This window comes from Pholcus phalangioides, unplaced genomic scaffold (assembly GCF_987345545.1).
Source record: "Pholcus phalangioides strain wild (caught in Gottingen) unplaced genomic scaffold, Ppha-v1.0 ptg000040l_1, whole genome shotgun sequence".
Lineage (NCBI taxonomy): Eukaryota > Metazoa > Arthropoda > Arachnida > Araneae > Pholcidae > Pholcus > Pholcus phalangioides.
In genome coordinates, this window is record NW_028301626.1 from 7,047,226 (window position 1) to 7,067,633 (window position 20,408).

The 20,408-nt window shown below is 40.1% G+C and overlaps 1 protein-coding gene across 1 annotated transcript in view; it reads right to left on the reverse strand.

The window, feature by feature from the left end:
- The window catches only part of LOC149065423 (receptor-type tyrosine-protein phosphatase kappa-like), a 158,903-nt gene that overhangs the window by 58,372 nt on the left and 80,123 nt on the right, over positions 1-20,408 (reverse strand). The window contains exon 9 of the mRNA XM_089254171.1: positions 9,976-10,125. Coding sequence (XP_089110297.1) covers positions 9,976-10,125 — 150 coding nt within the window. The remainder of the gene's footprint in view (positions 1-9,975; positions 10,126-20,408) is intronic.

Below are 20,408 nucleotides of genomic sequence, written 5' to 3' on the forward strand. Positions count from 1 at the left end.
CAAAAAAATTTGCGGCGGCCCCTCTGAACAGGGGTTTTCCAATACCACAGGGTGTCCACGGATACTCCGGTGCCCGAGAACGACTTAAAACTCCTTCGTAATCATAAAAAATTCCATTTGGCAATAAATATGGACAAAAGTGTCCGCTTCCCAGTGAAAAAATTGCAACTGCGCTCCAGGCATTCGAAGATTTGGGGCTCTCAGTGCTAGAAAACCGATTATTTACCCAGGCCCTCAACCTTAGGGGTTCTCTATCTTGGACTGAATTTTAAGCTATTGCTTTGCTAAGAGGTTGAGAAGCCAAATAATGTAATCTAAATTTAGCGGCCCGATGCGGCCGCACCCTTCGCACCTGCTTAAGTCCGGCCCTGCCTCTGATAAAAGCATAAAAAGTTCAAATTCCACCTATTTCTAACTCAAAACTTACGCAATCCTATAAGTCAGGGCTTAACTTTCTGAGGTTTAAAAAAAATATAAAAAAATTCTACAGTGAGATAAAGCAACCACGACATTTGTGCATGCAGGGTTTGAATGGGCTATACTGTCAAATTAACATCAATTTAAAAAAAAAAAAAACAGCCGGGATAATTTTGGTTATACCTAGAAGGAACATAATCAGTCAATTTGACCAGTAACGTTATAAATACTTTCACTCTGCATGCTGAGCAAATACTGTATTTTGCTGAATCGTGTCACCAAGGTCATCTAACTCATCTAGTACGGATGAAAGCTAGTCAGGGCCGCAACTAGATGCTTGGTCACCCGGGACAAGTGCGCATTTTGGCGCCCCTTTGTAATGTTGAAGGTAAGGTTTGAGAATGAAATTTGTGCCCCCTCTGGTCCAGCGCCCAGAGCACGAGACCCTACCTGCCCCCCCCCCCTCCCTACTCGCGACTCTGAAGCTATTAGAAATGTGATCACTTGAATGTTTTACTTCACCATTACTTGCTGAAAAACTGAAACAGAATAGCATTACCTTGATAAATGTAATAATGCTTTATAAGAAACGCGTTCGATAACACATAAAGATTGAGTGTCATTGTGTAGAGGGAGAAAAACAAAAAATATTCTTCTGCTAAGTTCAATGCATTGGAATGTTGAAATATATGGCTGCAGAGGACCAATTTAATATATCTGTAGTGAATTTTTTTTTTTTTTTTGATGATGTGGCACATGTCTTTTTGGCAAATTGCGGCTTTGACTGTCGCGCCCGCATGTGGCTCCTTGGGTGGGGGGTTGGTGGACCGTTTGGGGATACGGGGGGGTGGCAAGGAGGGCAGGAATGGGTGTTGGCGGGTCGGATGGCTTCGTGCGTGGTCGGGGGTGGCGCGTCGGTTGGGGCCCTTGTCGCGAGGCGTTCCGTGTTTTTCTTGATAGGGTGATGTCTCCGTCCTGTGGCGGGTTCTCTCTCGTGTCCGCGGTGGAGGTTCGTGGGGGTGGTCGGGGGTCTCCCTTCGTTTGGCGTGTTGGGGCGCTGTGGACCGCGCCGGCGGGCCCTTGTCGCGGATGTTGGGGCTGAGGGGAGAGGGTCGCGGCAGCGGTGCTGTCCTGGCTTTGTTGAGCGGTGATGAGCCCTGGGATTGGGGGTTTGGGAGTGGGGGTGTGGTTGTGCTGCTTGGGAGGTTGGCGGGATGTTGGTCCGAACCGAGTATGCTTTCCCGGCTGGCTTGCCGGTTTGAGTTTTTTTCCGGCACGCCCACGATCTCACGATCAGATCAATGAGCTTATATCGCAAAAGCGACAGAGCCTGGGCGTGCTCGGTTCTGTACTATATATTCTCACAAAGTGAGAAAACTTTCCTGGAACCGTTGAGTTTTCTACAAAACAAAGGATGGTGTTGATCAGAAGACTCGAAAGTAATCCGTGCGAGTAACACTCATTTGCTGGTACGCGTTTTCTACAACATTCTTCTTGGCATCAATAACTGCCTGGTCGAGTCGTAGAAAAAAATTCAAAAAAAGAAATTTCATTTTCGTTTGAAATTAGCAAGAAAGCTTAGAGAACCTAATTGTTCAGAAATCATAATTTTGCTCATAACAAAAGTCGGCGACAAATTAGGATGAAGAGAGCAATGTCAGATCCTACTATGTAATAACGCAGTGGTTCCCAAAGTGTGAGTCGTACGAATGAACTAAGGGAGGGAGTCGCGAGAGATTACCCAAAATAAAAAACGTCCAAACAAGAAATTTATTTCCATTTTTCGCTACGTAAATAACAATACGTCAAAAAATATCTTTACAAGAAATGGTTACCACACACACAGATTCGAAATCGGAAAAGAGGTCGCCTGCACGTACCCTTTGTGACGTCACTTTTCCCAATTTTCACCACAGATGGCGCTACTATACTGACAAAAACCTCTCTATACCACAGTAGTTTCCCCAACTAAAAAAGAACAGCTAAAAAAAAGCAAAAGATCAAATAGTGATCCGTCTCCATCGAGCTTATATTACTGGAGGGAGCATCCAGCCGTCGCGACGGCAGCGACATCGAATGCAAGGAAATCACGTGACTCGGTGAAAACACAGTTCGTGTAATTACCCGATTGAAATTCACAGTTCAGTTTCTAAATATTGCGTTTTAAAGATTAAAAAAAAAAAAAGGATAGAGAACTCATCTAAAGACAAAAAAAGATTAAATTATTTATTTCATTAACACTGGAATCATTTCTTTCATTAATGCTGGAATAACTTCTTTCGTCAATTATGGAAGTTTCCTTCACACAAAAAACTTCACGTCAGGTTTCACTACACGTACACGCACATTCCCGCATGTAGCGATTCGTTGGGGAGGGGGTGTGGGCGGGGTGCATGTGTGATGTAGTAGTAGTAGGTAGGGCCTCCAAAAAATGGCTCGGGGATCCATGATGTTCTTAAGTCAGCCACCTCGTTGGGCAATTTGCCTGTTGTGGCGTTGTATTTGTATTTGTATATAATGCTTAAAGGAGGACAAAAGAGCTTGAAATGACATCAAAAAGAGGATGTTAAGGTGACTTGGAAAGAATTATCCGATTTTAAAATTATACAGGTATTTTCAAAATTAAAAACACAGAATGTGTGAGAAGTAATATGAAAAAAAGGGGGAAATGTGTGCGTGTTTACGTATTACGAACAATGGTCGATCCCAAGCGAAGAATCATTTTAAAATTACACGATTCTTTCTAAGTCATACTGTATATCAATATGTTCTGTTCCTTATATCAAAATCAAGGAATATAATTTGTCTACACTTCCAGTTTCATAATAAAACAGCACTGCCAACTAAATATTGAAAATTATTTGATTTCATTCATCATTGATTTCGCAAATTGGAACCGAGTTAAAAAAGACGTTCCGAAAAATGCTTTCGAGATAGAACATTTACCTCAAAAAAATAAAACCGGGACATATGGCCACCTCATGGAAAAGGAGGTGATTAAAATAAAAGTGAAAAAACCGAAAAATTTCTCGCCAAAAGTAGTCACGATTCAAAAAGTTTGGGAACCACTGCGGTGACATAACAAGCGATACATTTTTTATCGGTAAGAAATCTGTAACCCGAAAATGCATTTGTAATGCAATATGTATATTGCAAATTTAAAAAAGTGTGATGTGCGAGTGCAACCGTTGTTATATGATGTTCATGAATGAATGATCGCCAGAACTTTGCCACTGGATTCGGAACACACTAGTCCAGAGAACAACTCAGTGTGTTCCGAGTCCGGAACACTTTATTTTGTGTAAAACGAAAGAAAAAAAAACGTAACACGCAAAATACTTTTACAGCATAATTTCCCCGGACAATCGGGTACTGTCGCGATTAACATATTTTGTGGTGATTACAGACGAGTTGGAGTTGTTATGATGTTCAGAATATCAATACAATGAAACCTGCTACAAAGCTATTCAATATAACGATAAATTCCTCTACAACAATATCTTTCAAATATTGTTTGGAATCATCTGTGGCCAAATGTTAAACTGATCTCGCTACAACGATATCATTTACTACGATAAACCCCCTTTAACGATATTTTTTTAGGATATTTTAAAACAGCTACAACGACATTTTTTTTTTATTTCGTTCTCGAAATATCCTTCAATATATTTTTTAACTGGCCACACATTTTAGTTTTTCCAAGGACGTCTAATAATATCGGTATTTGGAAGCACCTGATCACCCAAAGTATTCGACATCACTATCTTTTGCGTGATACATCAACGTGTTTTGCGGAAAACCTCTTTACGGGCGGGGGGATATTTCTAATTGAATTTCCTTTATCAAAACTAATCAATGAAAATTTTTTGAGGCGAATAAATACTCGAAAGCGCATTTTTTGATGGTGCTAATAATGCCGATATAGAAAACATGCAAACAGCAGCATAACTTTGATGGCACGTGATGATAATGTTCCCATGGCCCCTCCTGGAGCAAGTTCCCTAGGCTGGGATCTTTCGCAGGCTATTACACTAGACTTTCACCTTTATGATGAATTTATAGCGTGAAAAAACAAAAAACTGATGAGAATCGTTCCAGGCCCTGTCAGCACCACCCTTGTGGGGGGGGGGGGGCATGAATGTTCTCTCTCGCTATAACGATAATTCTTCTACAACGATATTTTTGCTTATTCCGCAGCATATCGTTGTATCGAAGTTTCAATATATTTTTTTATTGGCCAATGTGCAAGAGGAATTTTTTGGAATTCAAAATGAAATTGAATTGAAAAAAATCGTATATAATTCATATTTATTGCTAACTTTGCACACACTCATATGTACATTTAAACAAAATAAAATTTACGAAAATTTGGAGTATGTAGTGTAAATATCCAGTTATTTTATACAAAATACAACAAATACAAATACAACCATACAATTTGAACTATATCGGTCCTACTAGTATTAATCGAGAAATACTGTGGCCCATCCTCGCTATACATGGAAGGTAAAAAAAAATTGCTAGGTTTATATAATATGAGGCTCTAGGCTATTAAATGTAACGAGGCCCGTTTTATAACCAACTATCCATCTCACGATCGTACGTAATAAGTAAATATAACTAAAATAATATACCTCAACTAAACTACTACAAAATAACAACTAAATCTAATCACAATTTCACAAAAAAAAAAAAAAAAATGCGATAGTAATCAAGATTTATAAAGGACAAGATAGCCTGAAGCGCCGACGCACGTGCTTTTCGACAAAAAAAATGAGCACTGCGCATACGCGCATAAATGAGACTCGCTAGCGCAGTGGTTCTCAACCGGGGGCCATATGGCCCCCTAGTGGTACTGGGATACCTCAAGGGGGCCACGGAAGAAAATGGAAAATGGGGCCATGACATGTGGTTTGGAGGGCATCAGAGAGCTGAGAAGAAAAATTAAGGTGTGAAGAAATAAAGCTTTTATATTAGTGACTATACACTTACAGAATCCAACAAAACCACCCATAAAACCAGGGCCGTCTTAGGGCAAGGACCTACCCGGGCCTCACCGCCTACATTTTGCAACAAGTTCCCTAGGATGAAGTTTTTCTCAGGTCCCTGGCTAGATTTTTCACAGACACCCTTCTCTATATTGAATTATAGTGTGAAAAACAAAAAATGATGAAAACCATATCAGGCCTCGGGCTACAGCTCTGACTGTCCCACTCTTGTGAGGGGTCATGCCCGGGGCCTTCATGTCCATAAGTAAGGTAGAGACACTATGATATTTGTATGGTACAATAAATTTTGAAAATAAGTAGGAAATGTGTAGGCTGTTTATTTCCAGCTAAGTATGGGACTAACATAGCATCACTTTGCCTGGGGGGGGGGGGGCGGCGTTGAAACGGTTCTGATAGAACTCGGACTAGCGGGGACATCAATAAATTCTAGTCCAGTGGTCTGGATGCCAATTTTCTTTGCAAAATTTTCGTTCAGTATAAATTCAATAAAAAAATTATTTCAGCACGTATAAAGGATCTTGCTTTCAAGATGGGAATTGAAGACTCAGGGTAAAGCAGGGGGCCACGGGCAAAAAAGGTTAAGAAACACTGCGCTAGCGAATCGCATAGAAGGGCTTGGCGAAATCTTTTGGCGACGGAAGCGTTGTAACGGCTAGACTTTCTGAATACGCGTCCTGGTTACGGATAGGATATATAACAATATCACAAGAAAATATAAAAAACTTACCAATCTCTTCCATGGAAAGCACAAAACGAGAAATGCATAAAATGAGATTGAATAACATAATTTACTACATGTACTCCGACTGCATATGAAAATGTACATTCATTTTTTCCAAATTCTTTTGCATTCGTTCTGTGAAATCATGATTCTTAACTGTGTACAACGCGTGAGGAAAAACACTGAAGTGAAACATACGGGCGACTCATAGACTGTTGCCACTTAACTGATACCTACACTGCTGTTCAAAAGTTAAGGAACAAAAGCAAAAACGCTCAGAAAAGAAAATGTTGTTATTCTTTTTTTTTTTGTTGGCATTTACACACAGGCCACAGGAGCAATCAAAAGACACGCTCAGGCAGAATTGCAAAGAAAATAGGAAATCAAAACTCAAACAACCGCCGTAGAAAAGAACAATCAATATTGTCCGTAGATGATGTCACACTCCACTATTACTACGGAGGTTTCGACAGCTAGTTGAGGGGAAAATAAATCCAGAAAAGAAAATTCAAGTGACCTTGCGGAGAATTGAACCCACATCCTCTCACTTGCCGGATGAGTGCACTAGACTACGAAACCAACGAATACTCTTTCCTCAAAGCTTGTGGGCGCTGAACGGGGTCGCACATGATGGGAGTGTCAGATATTATGAGCTTTATCCTGACAATGAGTTAGGTCTGCCCGTTCAGCGCGTACGAGCTCTATGGAAAGAGGATTCGTTGGTTACGTAGTCTAGTGCACTCATCCGGCAAGTGAGAGGATGTGGATTCAATTCTCCGCAAGGTCACTTGAATTTTATTTTTTGCATGTATCTTCGCATCAATCAGCTCTTGAAAAAATATAGACATATGAAAAAAAAGTACATTTTTATTTTTGCAAACGAGGTGTGTGCGCTAAAACTGATTTGAATCGGGAATTTTCATTAATTCTGGGAGACTTTTCATCAGTTCTGGGTTTTTCTTTCATTAATTCTGGGATTAGCGTTGATAAATTCGGAGTCGCTCATTTTGGTTCGAACAACCCACGTTTATGTTACGAGTTGAATGTAGCCACTATCCAGGATGCAACTAGGCAGGGCCGTAGCTAGCCATTCCTGTGTCCTGTGCAAGAATATGAATTTATGCCCATTCTGGCCCCCCCCTTCCATGTGGGCTTTGTGCTGATGTACCTGCTGCACCGGCCAAGTTACGGCCCTGCAACTAGGGTCATCGATTTGGGAATTCTCATTGATGAGCGGCTTCGATTTTCTGAACAATGTACAGCGGTGGTCAAAAAAAGTGAACAGAATGCTCGATTTCATCCTTAAAAAGATGGAAAAACGCAGGTGTCGGGGGGAATACGATCGATGGGTTCAAAATTTTCAACGGGATGGACAGGATGGACCATGAATTGTTAATACGCCGTCAATCGACTGCACAATTGACACGTTCAAAGAGAAATATGTTTGTACCCCATTTAAGATAAATATATTGGGGTCAATCGAGAAGCTATCCATACTTAGAATAAGACAACCATAAATGTTTTTTATGGGCATTGTAAAATATTTCAACATGTATATGTTGTTTGTAATTGCATTTTTACTTGGGTTGCTGTAATTTTGAAATATATGACATATTTGTTATGGGCATCTTTTTCTCAGCCACCTCGTTGGGAATTTTGCCTGTTTTGGCCTAGCATTTGTATTTTTCCATCAATTCTTGGTTTCTTCTTTCATTAATTCTGAGTTCTCATGACTTCTAGGATTTTGTTCCCCTGATTAATTCTGAACTTTTGGCGAGTTGATATTTTTCAATTCCTGTAGACATGCCCCCCCCCCCCACCTACATCCTGCAGCAGGGTCCCTAGACTGGGCTCTTTAGCGGAGCCTCAAGCTAGACTTTTCACGGGCCTTTCTATATTGAATTTATAGCGTGAAAAAACATAATGATGGTAACTTTCCCGGGCTCTAAGGCTGGCTCCCTGTCAACCCCACCCTTATGGGAGCCCAGGCCTGTAGATTCTGTGATAATGTATGAATCTTTGAATGTCGATTTTCCACCCGCACAAAAATATATAAAATCGGGGCTAATTGAAGCCCTAAAATAATTTTCGCGCCGGGTCCTGCGTCTGATAAGGGCTGACCTGGTCATCAAGTCCCAGAATGGTGAAAAAAACATTACTTGAAACACTTCTTCTCTTGCGAAAAAACCATGCTTCGTTTCTACGAAATTTGGCTGGAGCCTAAAACAGTTTCCGCTCATGTTTGCCTGCAACGTATGCAAGTATGGTAGCTTTTCATTTTTAGTGATGAATTTTCATGAGTTTTGTTGTGCTCAACTTTTGAGCAGCAGTATTTCTGAACGGCAACTCTAAATACTATATTGTTTTCGAGGGGTCTAGGAAATGTGCCGATAGTCTTGCTTGACGAGGATTAGCTGCAGCTGTCTATAATTCAGGTAAGTTCGCTGTTGTTTGAGAACTTACCGCCTACTCCTCCCCTCCAAAGTATCCGAAACGTGCTCAATAAGATTTAAGACATCAGTTTCTAGGTAATCAATTCGTTACAGAGGTCGTCTACACGACGCTACAAGCAGTAATTAACCGGGACCTGTGAGAGCAGCAATTGTGCTTGTGATCCTGGTATACTCGACATACATTGCGATGGATGACAGATACGTTAGTTGATGTAGGTAGCCAGACAGCAGCTGTACGTACGGAGTACGGTTTCGTGCTAGCTATTTATTTATTGCAGCGATTTGGCTAATTAGGAATTTTAAATCACGTCAAATTGACGAAAACCACTTGTAATTGTTAGGGATATACCACATGCTTAATGTTGAGCATATTTATTTAGACAAAATGGGTAATCGCCAATCAGTGAGAAGGGTTGTCACCCAACAAATAGTATTCATGTTCTCAATTCTATCGGCACCACTCCATGCTTAAACGCGCTCAACCGCCGATGGTCCATCCGCTGTCCAAGCAAAATTGCGAACTCGATGACATACAATTGTACAACTATGGTACTCGGATGGGTATTCAGCTCCCGAAGCTCATCTGTTGAAGCGAGATTCCTGTACACCCTTGAATCCCATTTATATGAGACTTCTAGAAATCCCTCCCTCCCCCCGAATGTAAGTAAAACTTTTGCCTAGGGACTATCGGCAAGCAAATGTCACAAATCTCTTGCCAAGAAAGAAATCTTCACGTCACTATTGAGCCTCCTAGACTTCGAACAGTTTCAATCTGGAATACATAGCCCACGATCGTACTGCCGATAATAACGACAGACAGCAGCGCAATTACATACATTGACCCGACATTCGATTCCACAACGTGGAGCCGGAAGTAGAGGGGCGGCAAACTTTAAGGGTAACAGTAAACTTTTCCCCGACTTCTTATCGGTCGTAGGTCCTCGGCTGTACCTCTACTACGATTTCAGGACGAAATAACTGGGTTCTAGACTCCCAAAAAAAAAAAAACCACTTTATTTCATTTATTATCAAACACCTCCAACGAGAAACCATCCCGTCTCTTCAGTACAAACCTTCACACCCCTCTCTCTTTTTCGAATGTCTTAAATCGTTCTCTTTTCTTTCTCTCGCGACTCCCGTTTTCCCCCAGGCCTTCTTTCCACTCTTTTCTCCTGAACCTTACAGTAACAAAGAAAAATTTCACAGTGCAGAGAGGGAAAAAACACATTTGCGCCCCCCCCCCCCACAAAAAAAAATTGTCTCAATTCCGGTGTCGCAATAAATAGTTTTGATATTAGACTAAAATTTGTGTTCTCATCAAGCGATTGGTATAAGCAAGAAATCAGTAAATTTCAAAATCGCATTGGATTAGTACCTGGTATTCTCTCTGGTATTCGTTTTCACCGGTCAAAGGATTCTTCAAAGACTTGTACTTGAGTTGTTGTGATAAGGCGTTCACTGGAAACCAGGTGGAACCGCAAATGTTGGCTTCTTCCAATGTATCGTAAATGAACCTGTAGTGTTCCTGTTTCGATTGAACAAGATGAAAATAATGAACATGTGCATTTGCATATTTTGATCTTTTCAGCATTAATGCATATAATCAAAGAATTTTCAGAATAAATGCATATTTTTGGAGGTTTATTAAAGCTCTCAGCCACTTTATTCATAATTTTTCAAATGAATATATGATGACAGCCCGGATTATATGCGCTAAAAAAAAGTGGCAAAATATGCACCGGGAATGCTTAAATATGCACTAAAAAACGCTGCACTGAGAATGCTGAAACATGCAATAAAAACGCTGAAATGTTGAAATATGCACTAGGAAACGCTGCTTTGAGAATGCTGAAACATGAACTGGGAAACGCTGCATTGAGAATGCTGAAATATGCACTGGGAAACGCTGCATTGAGAATGCTGAAATACGCACTGGGAAACGCTGCATTGAGAATGCTGAAATATGCACTGAGAATGCTGAAATATGCACTGAAAATGCTGAAATATGCACTGAGAATGCTGAAATATGCACTGAAAATGCTGAAATATGCACTGAGAATGCTGAAATATGCACTGAGAATGCTGAAATATGCACTGAAAATGCTGAAATATGCACTGAGAATGCTGAAATATGCACTGAAAATGCTGAAATATGCACTGAAAATGTTGAAATATGCAATAAAAATGTTGAAATATGCACTAAGAAACGTTGAAATACACACTGAAAATGCTGGAATGTTGAAATATGCACTAAGAAACGTTGAAATACACACTGAAAATGCTGGAATGTTGAAATATGCAATGAAAATGTTGGAATGTCGAAATATGAAATGAAAATGCTGAAATGTCCAAATATGCACTAGAAAATGCTGAAATATGCACTAGAAAATGCTGAAATATGCACTACAAATAAAGATAAATCTTACTTAAATATGCGGTGAAATCAAAAATATGTGCGAAAAATGAAAAAGATGCATCTAATAATGCCAAAGTAAAAAAATGAAAAACTATACGCAAAAAAATATGCATTTAAAAGCACCAAAATATGTATGGAATGAAAATTCTTGAATATGCCCTGGACATATGCATTATATGCTTATGGAAACATACGTGAAATAAAAAAATATGCATTTAAAAATTCTGAAGTTTCCCTAAAAATGATAAACATGCATAAAAAGAGAAAAATAGGCATTCAAAAAAATGAAAAATATGTATATTAAAAGCAAGTATTTATTGCCAAACCGAAGAGAAAAGAAAATATGCAGTAAAACAAAAAAATATGCGCAAAATATGAAGAAAACATGTATATTTAGAAAGGCAAAGATATGAATTTTTTTAGAAGTGCCTAATTCTATAAATATGCCCGAAAATGAGCAATACCCAATGGCAAAACATTTTCTTAAAAAATTAAAGACATTTGATTAAATTTAAAGAATGGAAAAATAAAAATAATCTTGCGAACACATTAGTACAATGCTATCAATAGAAAAAAATGCTAAAAATATGCACTTATTCTAAACTTTTAGTGATTTTATGCATTTATATGCACTAACTATAAATAGTGATAAAATATGCTGCACTTATGCCTTTGCATATAATCCAAGGGCTCTACTCATAATATTTTCATAACATTGGTTTTATTCCCGCAGGTGGGATTTAGGGAATTAATAGAGATGTTTGTAGATAATAGACCACGTAGTCGGGAATGCGGGTTAGTTAATGATAATCACAACAGTACTGACGGGGAATTACCCACCTCTGACTTGGATGGCTTCTCGATTGACAACAAACCACCGGGCAAATTAAAATGTGTGTTAATAAATGCCAGGAGCTTGGGTAATAAGAAAGATTTTTTAGAAACTATGATAGTTGTGGAGAGCCTGGATCTTATAGCCATTACAGGGGGTAAATCGAGAAGCTATCCATACTTAGAATAAGACAACCATAAGTATTCTTTATGGGCATTGTATAATATTTTATCATGTGTATATATTGTTTACAATTTTTGTTAATTGCATTTTTAATTGGGTTGCTATACTTTTGAAATATATGACATCCATATTTTATTTTTATGGGCATCTTTTTCTCAGCCACCTCGTTGGGCATTTTGCCTGTTGTGGCGTTGTATTTGTATTTGTATATACAGAATCTTGGGCAAACGATGGGGATTAATCTTTCTTACACATCTCAAGATACGATACTTTTTTGAGAAATAGATCTGATAGGAAAGGGGGTGGAGTGTTGATATACGTGAAACCCTGTTTGAAGGCTAGAGAGTGTAACGTGCAGAGAAGTGATATTGAATGTATATGGGTTGAACTTGAGAACAAAAGACGTCATAAACTTATTGTTGGTGCTTGTTACAATCAACCGAATAGGGATCCTACTACGTCTAGGGAACTACATCGCCAAATTTCATGATGAAATTTCCTACAGGTGTAAGCGTAAGAGGGTTCTCATACTAGGGGATTTCAATTACCCATCTATTGATTGGGAGAACCTTTCATCTTGAAATCAGTATGAAAGAGACTTTCTTAAGTTGGCACTCGAAAATTTTTTGTATCAGCATGCATCAGAAGCCACTAGGGGTACTGCTATTTTGGATTTAGTTCTTACTAGGTCTGAGGATCTTGTTGAACATGTTTCGGTGGGGGAAGAGTTTTCTTCCAGTGTTCATCGTATCGTCAGATTTCACTGTAACTTTTCCTCGGGTAAGGTTGATAACAAAAGACTGGTTCCTTGTTTTCGGAGAACTAACTTTGATGTTTTGAGAGGAAGGTTAGCGGAAGTTTTCAAAGACCGGTTGGAATCAGTAGGGGTGGTAAGTCAATGGGAAGAATTTAGTACGAATTTAGTACTGTTTTGCACGACGTCATACCCTTTGTTCGAAAAAAGCGTGTTTGTACATCACACTCTCTATGGTTCACGGATAACGTGCGGAACCTTTATCTTTAAAAGAAAAGAGCATTCAGAGAGTATAAAATTGGGCGAGGTGACCTATCACTGTTTACTGATAAAAGAAGAGTGTTGAAGAAAGCGATAAGGGAGAGTAAAAAGGAAGTTGAATTTATGTTGCCAGATTACATTGGCTCTGACCCAAAATCATTTTTTCGATACGTCAATAATGGATGTAAGGGGACAGTTGGTCCCCTCTCGATAGGAGACTCTAGGTTAGAGAGCAATGTAGGCATGTGTAGTGCTTTCAATGACTTTTTCGCGTCGGTTTTTAACGGAGATAATGATATTCGATATACGGGTGTTGCATGGGGTAATAAAACGCTCAACGATATTCAAGTGGAAGACGTGGAGGTCCTAAATCTTCTAAGAAATGTATGTGCAAGCAAAGCACCAGGACCAGATGATATCTATCCCAGGGTCCTCAGGGAATGTGCTAATGAATTGTTGGAGCCAGTCGCACAGATATACAGGAGTAGTGTTGCTGAGGGGATCGTCCCAAGGGATTGGAAACTTGCTAACGTTGTTCCGATATTTAAGAAGGGTAGTAGAAAAGATGTGTCCAATTATCGTCCAGTGAGATTGACGAGTTCCCTCTCGAAAATTTTGGAAATTATCATCAAAAGGCAGTTTGTGAAGTGGATAGACGAGAATAATGCATTGTCGGATAATCAGCATGGGTTCAGGAAGGGGAAGTCATGTGTAACTAACCTCCTTTGCTTCTATGATAATAAACTCGATGAGGGTATCGATGGGATTACTCGCAAATTCGCAGATGATGGGGGTAATCGGGAATCAAAGCTATAGGGAGTTGTTCCAGACCAACTAAAAACCAGGGCCATCTTAAGAGCATCATTGGCCCCCTGGCCAAGTGAACTTTCTGAGGCCCTACCAGGCAAATTCATGTAAATTTCAACCGGATCTCATTTTTGTACATGCCCCTTTTCTCTTGAGGTCCCCCGGGCCGTACCCGGGTGAGCCCATGCCTTAAGACGGCACTGGTAAACAGGATTGCAGCATGGGCAAATGAATGGAGCATGACGTTTAGCGTGATAAGTGCATGGTCGCTCATCATCCCGCGGTTCTCTTACGAGTTGAATGGTGTCACTATCCCGGATGCAACTAGAGTCACCGATTTGGGAATTCTCATTGACGAGCGGCTTAGGTTTTCTGAACATTGTTCAGCGGTGGGCAAAAAAACGAATAGAATGCTTGGTCTCATTTTCAAAAAGGTCTCTTCGCGTTCTCCTAAAGTCATTCTTCCGCTTTTTCGAGGCTTAGTTCGCCCTGTACTGGAGTATGCTGTAAGGTTTTGGAGACCATACCTACAGAGGGACATAGACTTGGTTGAAGGGGTGCAGAGAAGAGCTACGCGTGTCCTTATTGACACACGGGGCTTGAGTTATGAAGAGAGACTTAATTTTTTGAATACTTTTACATTGGATGAACGCAGGTGTCGAGGAGATATGATCGAAGTGTTCAAAATTTTCAATGGGATGGATAGGATGGACCATGAACTTTTAGTACACCGCCAATCGACTGCTTTTACAAGGGGACACCAGTATCGATTGGTGAGGGACAATGCAAGGTTATGGTGTCGCAGGGAATTTTTCTCTAATAGGGTTGTTAATAAATGGAATAGCTTACCCCCGCAGGTAGTAAATTGGGGGAGGCATGGGGCGGGGGGGGGTCATGCGTCCCCACGGCAATCAAAAAAAATGTTTATGCAAAAAAATAATTTTTTTTTAAATTTAAATTTCGGAAGAAAATATCTTTATCTACTCTATAATATAAAATCACAAACTCGAAAAGGGCCTGTTTCTAAGCAACCGAAAATAGTGACGATTTTATGTTACGTTTTTGAGTGACGGAAATCTGTTACGTGTTTGTGTTACGGAAGTCGGTTACGATTTTGGGTCAAATATTCATTTAACTGTAGCACATATCGGGACCCATTTGACCCATCGGGACCATGTTATGTGCATGTACTGAGAGGCTCCTACATCCTACAGCAGAGCCTTAGGTTGGAATTTAGATTTCGAGACCCCAAACTAGCTTTTCAGGGGCCCCTCTGTGATTTATTTATAGTGTGAAAAATCAAAAAGTGATAAGAATCGTTGTGGCCCCTGTCAGGACTGCCCTTGGGGGGGGGGGGTCCATGCCGAGAGGTATGTATAATATACACACAACAGCAGTGCTCTCAACACAGTTTCGGGGTACCCGGGGGGGGGATTTCACGTATAAGTAAAAAGTTTTCATTTCCAGGGGCCCTTGATGGATCTCAGTTTTCTTGCTGCTTTAACGTTGAAAAATTTGCGATAGCGGAAGCAAAAGATGTATCCAGTCTGGGGGCCCACCAAAAGTATGCGAATTGGTGTCCCGGGTAATTGGTTGGGGCCCTGGATTTTATTCGTTGGTAAAACGAATACAAATGAAAATTTTTCATGGCACTCGCACCGGGGGATGACCGACAAGCTTCCAAGTCGATGGCCCCATGTTCACAGGTTTCATTTTGGGGGCCTAGATGAATCTCATACTTTTCTGTTGTAGAATTTGCAACAGCGGAAGCCCGAGGTATAGCCAGTCTGGGGCCCCACCAAAAGTATGCGAATTGGTGTCCCGGGTAACTGGTTGGTGGCCCTGGATTTTATTCGTTGGTAAAACGAATACAAATGAAAATTTTTCATGGCACTCGCATCGGGGGATGACCAACAAGCTTCCAAGTCGGGGGCCCCATGTTTACAGGTTTCATTTTGGGGGCCTGGATGAATCTCATACTTTTCTGTTGTAGAATTTGCAACAGCGGAAGCCCGAGATAAAGCTAGTCTGGGGCCCCACCAAAAGTATGCGAATTGGTGTCCCGGGTAATTGGTTGGTGGCCCTGGATTTTATTTGTTGGTAAAACGAATACAAATGAAAACTTTTCATGGCACTCGCTCCGGGGGATGACCGACAAGTTTCCAAGTCGGGGGCCCTGGATGAATCTCTTTCTTTTCTGTTGTAGAATTTGCAACAGCGGAAGCCCGAGATAAAGCCAGTCTAGGGCCCCACTAAAAATCTGCGTATTGTGTCCCCGCTACTGGATGTGGGGCCCTGGATTTTATTCGCTGTAAACTTGATAAAAATGAAAAATTTTCACAGGGGGTTGTCCGACAAGCTTCCACGTCAGGGCTCCATGGAAATGTTGGCAGGTTGTAATTCGGTGCCCCTGGATGTATCTCATTGATTTTTGTTGTTTAACATTGTAAAATTTGCAACACATCGGTAGCGCAAGATACATCCAGTGTGGGGCCCCACTGAAATTCAGCGAATTGAATCTGGGGACCCCCATGGGGAAGTTTTCTAGGGGTACTTGATGAATCCCATTTGCTTTTTGTTGCTTTATTATTATTTTTATTAAAAAAAAATTCGTTTCTTCAGTAAGCTGGTGCTTTCACACGTCCCTTTCCCCCCTTTGATGAAGTGGGACGAAATAATTAAGATATGTTAGGAAGAGAAGGGGAGGGGGGTTGGCCGCCAAAGGTGGCAGGGTGGCAGAGCCCCCCTAGTATGTTACAATAATCAATTTCTGTTAATTTCAATGATATTTGAAGGCTATGAACTCAAAATTTATCTTTAATAAATTCATTGCGACCCACCCTCTAAGCCATATAATGATGAATCGCACAAAGGCCCTTGGCCCACGGACCAAATATGGCCTTGCTGGTTATCTGATGCTGCCTGCCCTCCTCCAACCTAATTTTGTAAAAATGAACTAAGCAGCACATTTACAAATTGCTTAAGTGTCGCGTGGTATAATTCCAGAGCATTTAAACCGCCCATGGCACATTTTCAGATCACTTAAATGGCCCGAGACACAGTTCCAGAACACTTAAGCGATCCGTGAGTGAGATCCTTTAGAGATCCCTTGAGTGACATGTGACGTAGTTTTAGAACATTCAAGTGGCCCCAGTGCGGTTCTACATCACTCAAGTTACCCGCGGCACATTCTCAGATTTGATCCACGGCATATAATTACGGATCACTTGAGTAATGCGTGGCACAGTTCCGGAGCACTTAAGCGACCCGGACACATTCCCAGATCACTTGGTTCCGGGAAACATTTAGAGATCACTGAAGTGGCTCTGGAGGGTACTTATCAATAGGGGAGGGGGGGGGAGTATTACTTTAACTGCCCACAAACTATCGAAAGGTTTTTCTCGTTTTTGGCGCACAGAGTAAGATGCAATTAAAAATATTTAATACTTTCATAATGTCATACTGTCATCAAAAGTCAGCAAATCGGAAACCCCCCATCGATGCTGAGGTAATACTTGAATAGCCCCTAATCACAAATCAATACCGAGATTGCTTGATAAGATATGCCAATCGACTTTAAAAAAGGGCCAAAATCCTCAATATAAATTCGATCGAAATGAAAATCTGGTGATCCTAGTAAACTTTTCAATTTTAATTTTTGTTGTATTAGTTTTCTATAAGTTGTAAGAATTTTAATCGTCTTAAAAAAAGTAATTTTGAAGGCAAGCCATTTCTTTCTTTTTCCTCTGTCCTCAAAATGGGAATCTTGAATAAGAACTAAACAAAATCTATCGAATTTTCCCGCTTATAATCCGCCGATGCAGACTTTGCTAGTTCGAGAAAAAAAGACACCATATAGTCCATAGTGACATATAACCCACATGAGGAAATTTCACTTATCAATATAAAATCTCTTCAGGAGGAGGGGGTTTGTTTAACACAGTTTTTTGTAGAGAAAATTTCAATTTTTGTACTCTTATCTCTACCCCATCTATAAATATTCAGAGAGAAGAGAAGAATCTTTATTTAATTTGGCGGAGGTATACAATTTCATTTTTGCACACAAAAGAAAATGAAATGAATTAAAAAATAAAAGTAAATAAGAAAAAAAAAATTAGCGGGACAGCATTTCGGGGAAAAAAACATACACTTAAGCGAAAACCCACAACGAATTATCATGCAAAAAATAATATAGTAATAATAAACCAAAAAAAAAACCGCATTTACATGAGACTTGGTTATTCAGAGCTACGAAATTGGTTTCAATTTTCAGACGGATCGGCATAGAGAAGACGATGTCTCAAACAATAGTTAAGAAAAAATAGATATGTTTGATTTTGGAGTTATTCAAAGTTAGTACTTGTTTGAAATTGGAAATGCCATTCCTGAGCAAGTAATTATCCCGAAAATGTCTGTAAGTTTGGGCACTCGAAAAATACATGCTCCCGAGTTTCACTTCTCTACGTAGATTACAGAAGCTGCATATTTCTCGATGCTGAACTATGAAATATTTATCTCTCAGTCTGATAGCTGGCAAACCGAAACGAAGCTGTATTAATACGCGCTTGAGATGTATTTCTGAGCCAACTATTAGTCTTCCAAACATGAGAATGTTTTTATTGATCTATAGCACACTGCGGAATAGCAAGTTTGTAAAAACTGAAGATCTCTTTATTCACCCTGAAAAGTAAACCGTCGTAGGACGTAGGGTATGTAATCTTTAATTTTACGGCAGGATCGAGGTTAAATTTTAAAAAACTCTACCCACTCTCGTCAAAAATGTCCCAAATTGTTGCTAGCCAATTGAATTTGGTATCGTAGTCATTTAGTAGCTTATTGTATAAGTTTTTTAGGCAAATTTTCGGGAATCTATTACTTTTCATGTTTAAAATTCGGAAATAGAACTTGAGCAGGAATTTTTTCATTATAACTGATACCTGGGGTTGCCCTAGTTCAGCGGTTCTCAACCTTTTTTGACTCGCGGAACCCTTTTTAGTAAAAAAATTCTATGGCGGAGCCCCATAGGCCAATTTTTAATTATTCATTAAAGCCACTTATTGATTTTTACTATTTAAAAATATTTAGTTTTTAATTTTTTTTTTACTGGTTTTTTTCCCCTCGAGCGGTCGCGGAGCCCCTGGGGAGTGCAGAAGGAGCCCCGGTTGAGAACCGCTGCCCTAGTTCAATACGGAAGAGATACCCGGAGATATATTCAGGCAGGGCAAACATTTTTCTAAAAAAATAGTGAAAAAATATGTTCAAAGCCATCTCAAAATTTTGATGCCCATATTGGGGCCCCGTAAAAAAGAACTGATTCCCTATCTATAAACATGTAAAAAATATGTTTTTATAAATAAATTTTTAACGTAATTATAACTAATCAAACCTCTCTCAGAAAAAAAAAGCTGTAGATTTAGACACGGGTGGTTTATCCACATTAAAGCCGCTTCAAAGTTAAAACTCTTTTCATGCACATTTGATCCACACTAAGAAATTCATTTCCGACGTTTTGTTTCTATTTCAACGTAATTTTTTTTAAACGTATAATCCACGGTTTATACGCAGCAGAACAATGTAGGTTAATTGGGATTTCCATGTTCGTCTTAGTTCAAGATTCATTAGCTATATAAACAGAGTAATAATATATATATATCTTTAGTTTATGACTATAAGACGCTGTATGGGTGGTGTCAGCTAGCTTGACAACCACGGACTGTGTTTAGTGCAGTTTTAATACATGAGCCCACCCGGGGATGGCCCTCGAGCCCCAAGTGCGGAAAGGGTCTCGTTAAAAGAAGATCTGATCAAACAGCATGTAACTGTTTTCGGCAATTGGTTGTAACTATTACGGCAATTTCGTATGTAAATTGGTTTGTAGGTATTTTTAGCCAGGTATGGGGGGGGGGGAGGAACCCAGAAAAATCACTTTGCCCGAGGGGTTGTGATGCTAGTAAACAGCCCGGACTGTGCTAACTTCCCTTCACCAGTCAGTTTGCAGGTAGCGGCCCAGGTACTTCCAGGCCTAAGATGCTCGCCTAAAGTACCAAAGGATGTTTTGTTGTTTTGCGAGTTCGACACCAGATTCGAAATCGTCAGAAACTTTCCCGACGCAGAGGTATAACAGAAACGGTGACATAATGACTACAGAAAAAGATTGCTACCGCAGGGAGTCGCCTGTTGAGAGGTAAGCACACCAACGCTTTGTCGAGATATGAGAAGGAAAAATGTTGAACGCTGCCGTTTGGAATCGGCAATAAACTGTACATTCCGGTCTAGTTAGCCCCAATGTGAGAAAATTACTATGGTGCTACAAAAATGATCAATAAGTGTTTGCACATTCAACCTTCCCTTTTTACCCCTCCCCTTTCCATAGAACTTCTGGAGGTTCGCTACTTTGCCTCCAGCTTCTGGTTTCACAGATCTGTACCCTCCAAACATGCTTACTATATCAGCCATAAGAAATAACAGACTGCTCGGGTGGGGGCGAATGTCCTCCTTCCGCTCTCCCACCTATGTCAATTATTTAACTTTTTAACTGAATCAGGAGGGATAGCT